Genomic DNA, 6000 nt, shown 5'->3' with positions numbered 1-6000 from the left:
CCCCAAGTCTCTTGTCACTTACCATGTCCACTCTATCTAAAGCTAGCAATAAGCTGTAACCCTCCACTACCACACCGAAGCCTCTAATTTAGGTATCTAAATTATTAATCACCTCCGTCATCTTGACTACTTATGGAATGATAGCTAGCTGCTCCTTAGGTGAGTTCAGTGTGAGAGCAGGGAAGTTATGTGGTTACATGCTTGTATAAGCACGTGCTTTGGAAACAGGCTCCTCCTGTTACCTTACAGCTTGCAAAGTTCTGGTTGCAGCACCATTCCTTACCTATATAGTTTACTTTGAAATGTTGTCCTAGTAAATAAGCATCTCCTCTGGTTTGTTTCATTACCAGGAATTCATCGGTGAATCATTTCACCATCCCCTTCCCATAATCTGCTGCTTTTGCCATGTAACTACTGATTACAGTGTAAGACACCTGGAGTTACCTTACCCACCCATTTTGCATTGGTTTGTGCCTTGTTTGGAACCACAGTTCATTGAGGCTTTGAGATCTGCCTTCAGCCTCAATGGGTGTGTTTCAACTTGACCTTTTGGTGGCATCTAAACAGAATATGCAACAATTAATTGTGCATGGAAGTACATTGCTTCTATACAATTATTAGCACTGACAACATAGAATTTTCCAACATATTTCTTAGTGAAAATTACATCAAATTATGTGAACTACCATTTTTTTTCAGCTGAAATGAAGAATGCCCCATGATTCCCCATAAACTGTAATCTGAATTGTGTTTACAACATTGATGTGCGGACCAGAGCGCACCGTGACTTTATCTAAATTCTTTCCTTCTACGACTTGCTGATAAACAAGACGAGACCTTTAGTATCACTCGTTCAAAATGCGAAGTACACCAAATAAGTAGGGCTCTCTTCATTTGCCCTTTTGCATAAACAGTGTGTGGAAGATGTCATGGTGATCGAGACAAGCTGAGAACATAACAGGAAAAGCAGAGTCTTACGGGCCTGTGTAGGAACATGGCTTTCTATTCAATCTTGGAAAAAAAATACTGATGCTACAGTGGTGCAGGACTGCGGTTTTAAAGCTGGAAAATGTATGCATGGAAAACTGAGGAACCACAACTGACATTTTAAAGATGTGAATCAATGATAACCAGGTGGTTTCACTGTTTTATAGGGCGGCATTTATGATCAGCATCTCCCTTTTTATTCCCATTCCAGCAAGTGGGCGAGCTGGAGAACAGTAATGTATGATACAAAGCAGGAAGAGTTTAACTTCATAACTACAATAAAGTAGCAGCAGAGGAAGGAGGGAGCACTTGCTTTCCAAGTGCTTGGCCAGGTTGCTCCTTGAGTCCGAAGTGAGATGCCAACCTGCGATGCCACCCTCCTGCTCCGGGCAGGTAAGGCACGGGAGGGCAGGTGATGCAGCCGTGCAATTTCACCACCCAGGAGCAGAAGGTGCCATCCAACAGACGACTTTGGGAAGCCACCCGGTACTGACACCCACTTCCCTGGAGCCGGGCAGCCTGTCCCAGCCCCAGCCGCAGCCCCAGCCCCGAAGATCCCCAGGCCACCTCTGCTAAGGAGGACGGACACCTTCCTTCCTAAGGCTGGTATCACACCAGTGTTTCCAGTACTTTTTTGATTAGCCAATATCACCTTGCTGTGAAAACAAAGTACGCTATAGCCATTGCCACAACATACCTGTATAAAATGTATGTTACTACACCTTTTTAAAAGCCGAGATGGAAGCTCAGGACTCTGGAACAAAACAGCAGGTGTGTAGGATCTAGCAGAAGATATTTGCTTTAACCCCACTAGTAAGAAGCCGGCAGCTTTCACAAAACAAGTCTTTAGTGACGTATTTTGTACTTGCACAAAAGAACGATGTGAAAAAAATAGCTGTTTCTCTTTTTCTAGTCAGTATCTCAGTGTTTTGAAGGGCCAGTAACATACTGTATTTCTGGGTTTGTATAACAGAAGAGCGGTGTTTGTGCCTGAAAAATCAGGTTCAACTTGAGAAGCATCCTGAAGATGCTACAGTTCCTGAAATTATATTTTTTATTTTTTGAGAATTTCACCTTACCCATATTTCCTTCATGCAAAAAAAACTTCTGCTGGGGAAATAGTACTTATTACTGGCTCCACAAATGGGACTGGAAGTCAGATTGCCTTAAATTTTGCTTCTTTGGGAGCAACCTTGGTTCTTTGGGACATGGACAATGAAGGTAACAAAGAAACAGGCAGATTAGCCCAAAAAAATGGAGCTAAATGAGTGTTTGCCTACCACTGTGACTGCGGCAATAGGGAGAAGGTCTATGAAAAGGCAGACAAGGTAAGATACAGCTTCTGGCCTCTGATTTGGCTTCTTGCTTCTGATTTTTTGGTGCTTTTTAATAGTATATGCTATTGAATTTTTTTTTTAGACACCGTGCTACTCACTAAAGAGAAGTAATGATGTAGGGCAATGACTTTCTCTTTTTGACAAGTAGCTTCCAGATGGAACTTAAACTATGTTCACAATAAAGTAATTGGCTTTAATCTGTTCTGTCAAGATTTATCCACTTCCAGTCTTTGCTGAGAGGTGCTAACTTCTTCTGGGTTAAGAATATGTTTATGTAAGCAGAGGTTAGCTCCACAGATTAGCTTGTTTACACTTTAAAATTTCTTTAAGATATCAATAAATAAATAAAAAACCAACAAACAATGGAAATTGTAAGGGGGGGAGGGGCCTTTATCCATTTGTTCAGAATACTGTAGCTCTGAAAGGGTGATGTGGGGTGTAATCGTTTCAGAAATATCATCAGGACATGGCTGGTCTCCAGTCAAATTGATGATTCAGCTTCAGTTCATTTTTTGGTCAGTCCAGCTGGAAAGTAAGGTAGAGAAGGAGCCCATTTTAAATGAGACTCTTCTGCTGTGCTGACCTATGCTTTGTAAACTATTATTTTTTAATATTATTATTATCGAAGTCCAGAAATTGGACATTAAATTAACATCATTAATATTTACCTGTCCTTAAACTACATACTGCCTGAAAATATTTTCCAGTTTAACCTCACTTATAATCTAGTTAGCCACTCTGCCATTTTATCCAAGGATAAATTCTTCTGTTAAATTCTCAGTATACGTACTTATATACATGACTCTCAAGTAACATTTTTGACATTCTGTGTCCAAAGGCATACCTCAAAGAAATTAGCTAAAATATTTCATGACATGTGGATGTTGACAGATTGTTTTGGAATAGCCTTGAAGTGTAACATTAATTTTCTATGAGTTGTCAGGGGGGGTCTTCGTTTTGTGGTTGTTGCTTTTAATTTTAACCAAAACAGATTAATTCTTTCTGAACACAGCTATGAAAGTTTGAAATAAATGTTTTTCCTCAAGAAATGTTCCCGATGAAAATTACTTCTAAAGGGTAAGTTGGATTCAGGATCTGGAAGTATCTGGATCTGCAATTCTCATGCATGTCACTTCCCAGAAAGATAAAAAATCAGTCTGAGCAACCCATGTTCACTACTTCATATGTGACACTTGACCTTTATTTGGATTCATACTATAAATCAAACAGCAATTCCTTTAGAATCCCCTTTTTGCAAGGAAAAAACTCACTTTAGTATATACCAAGACCAAATGTCTTTAAAAAGTAATATTTGAAATTGGCATTAAATTCCTATTCCCATAAATTTATTCCCATAAATGCTATCTGCTTCTTGCAAAGACATGAACCAAAATGATTAGTTTAAGCTTATGTAAGTGTATTGGTTTTGTGTGACAAGGTTTAGGTAGCAGTGGGGGGGGTTACAGGGGTGGCTTCTGTAAGAAGCTGCTGGAAGCTTCCCCTGTGTCCGACAGAGCCAATACCAGCCGGCTCTAAGACGGACCTGCTGCTGGCCAAGGCCGAGCCCATCAGCGATAGTGGTAGTGCCTCTGGGAGAACAGATTTAAGAAGGGAAAAAAAGTTGCAGAGGGCACAGAAACAGCAGCCAGAGAGAGGAGTGAGAACATGTAAGAGCAACCACCCTGCAGACCCCCAGGTCAGTGAAGAAGGAGGGGGAGGAGATGCTCCAGGTGCCAGAGCAGAGATTCCCCTGCAGCCCGTGGGGAAGACCCTGGTGAGGCAGGCTGTCCCCCTGCAGCCCAGGGAGGTCCACGGGGCAGCAGATCTCCACCTGCAGGCTGGGGAGGACCCCACGCCGGAGCAGGTGGGTGCCCGAAGGAGGCTGTGACCCCGTGGGAAGCCCGCGCTGGAGCAGGCTCCTGGCAGGACCTGCGGATCTGTGGAGAGAGGAGCCCATGGAGCAGGTTTTCTGGCAGGACGTGTGACTCCTGGGGGACCCACACTGGAGCAGTCTGTGCCTGAAGGACTGCGCACCATGGAAGGGACCCACGCTGGAGCAGTTCGTGAAGGACTGCAGCCCGTGGGAAGGACCCACGTTGGAGAAGTTTGTGGAGGACTGTCTCCCGTGGGAGGGACCCCATGCTCGAGCAGGGGAAGAGTGTGAGGAGTCCTGCCCCTGAGGAGGATGAAGTGGCAGAAAATAATGTGTGATGAACTGACTGTAAACCCTATTCCCCGTCCCTCTGCACCGCTGGGGGGGTTGGTAGAGAATCCAGGAGTGAAGTTGTGCCTGGGAAGAAGTGAGGGGTGGAGGGAAGGTGTTCTGAGATTTTATTTTATTTCTTATTACCCTACTCTGGTTGATTTGTAATAAATTGAGTTAATTTTCCCCAAGTTGAGTCTGTTTTGCCCATGATGGTAAATCGGTGAGTGATGTCTCCTGTCCTTATCTCGACCCACAAGCTCTTTGTTATATTTTCTCTCCCCCGTCCAGCTGAGGAGGGGGAGGGATAGATCGGCTTTGGTGGGCACCTGGTGTTCAGCCAGGGTCAACCCACCACAGTAAGTAATTTCTCTGTTGGACTTTCCTGTCAATGCTGAACATTTTGAAATTATTTGTTTGTTCTTAGTTTAACAGAGTCTCAAAATGTTTGTGCATTCTCAATCTCCAAACACATTAACCGAATCAGCCACAGGGCTCCAGCCTTCCAAATTTGCTGTGCCTGAATCAGCAGAGAATATTCTGAAGTGCACAGACTGACCTATAAGCAGAAACTCAAAGAGCTGTTTAAAATTCAGGAATTGCTGTGAAGGTGCTAAATTATTGTTAACAATACCAACATCTTTGTAGGTATTTGCATGAATTGAACAGTCATGATGGAGCCACAAATTTTTTTAAATCAAGAGGTTTTCAGCTAGAGGCCTCCTCCACTCTTGGAAATACCTGCAACGTTTTGATTGGTAATATGAAAAGTCTTGAGCTTGGACACAGAAGATAAAAGAATAGTAGGAAATTTAAATTAATTACTTTTATTTGGTATATTCACTGCAGAAAAACCTAGGTATTTTCCCATAATGGAAGCTTTCTTTCTAGGAAGCAAGTCAGGTCATCAAAGTCCCTAAAGAAGAGGTTTTAGAATAACCTGGTGAAGTGAACAGCAACTAATTTTCAGGATTAGGCAGTGTCTGCTAGGGAATTCTGAAGGAAATCAGATATGGATCTGATGAGCTAGAAATCCGGGGGGGGGGGGGGGTGGTGCTATAACAGGTGTCTAAGGAACAAAGAATAGCAAAAATGCCAGTTTTAAAGAGCACTTACTTAAGAGGACACAAAGAAACTACAAATCTGTCTTACAGAAAATTGGAAGAAATGATAATAAAGAGAAGAATTAATAGACCGCTAAAGAAATACGTCATGAAGAATAATCAGTTTGACTTTTTGTAAATGGAAGTCAGTCTTCCCACTTTTTTGGGGGTAATGGGTAAACAGGTCAAATGAAGCCAGATTAAATAAAATGTTGCCATTGGGGAAGCTATGTTGTCATGTGAAAAAAAAAAAAAGGATCATCATATGGACTGACACAGTAGTTAAAAGCTACGAGTGGGGACAAAGTACAGATATATCCCACAAAGGAGGAGCTGGGTATTCCTGCCATACTCAGTGGTGTCTAGATAT

The 6000-nt window shown here is 42.5% G+C and overlaps 1 protein-coding gene across 1 annotated transcript in view; it reads left to right on the top strand.

The window, feature by feature from the left end:
• Window positions 1-1402: 1402 nt before the first annotated feature.
• Window positions 1403-6000, top strand: part of LOC142029398 (epidermal retinol dehydrogenase 2-like) — a 53847-nt gene continuing 49249 nt past the window's right edge. The window contains 3 exon segments of the mRNA XM_075024261.1: window positions 1403-1473; window positions 1990-2095; window positions 2097-2315. Of these exon segments, the coding sequence (XP_074880362.1) occupies window positions 1403-1473; window positions 1990-2095; window positions 2097-2315 (396 nt within the window).

This window comes from Buteo buteo, chromosome 3 (genome assembly GCF_964188355.1).
Source record: "Buteo buteo chromosome 3, bButBut1.hap1.1, whole genome shotgun sequence".
Lineage (NCBI taxonomy): Eukaryota > Metazoa > Chordata > Aves > Accipitriformes > Accipitridae > Buteo > Buteo buteo.
This window is presented reverse-complemented; position numbering and strand designations above follow the sequence as displayed.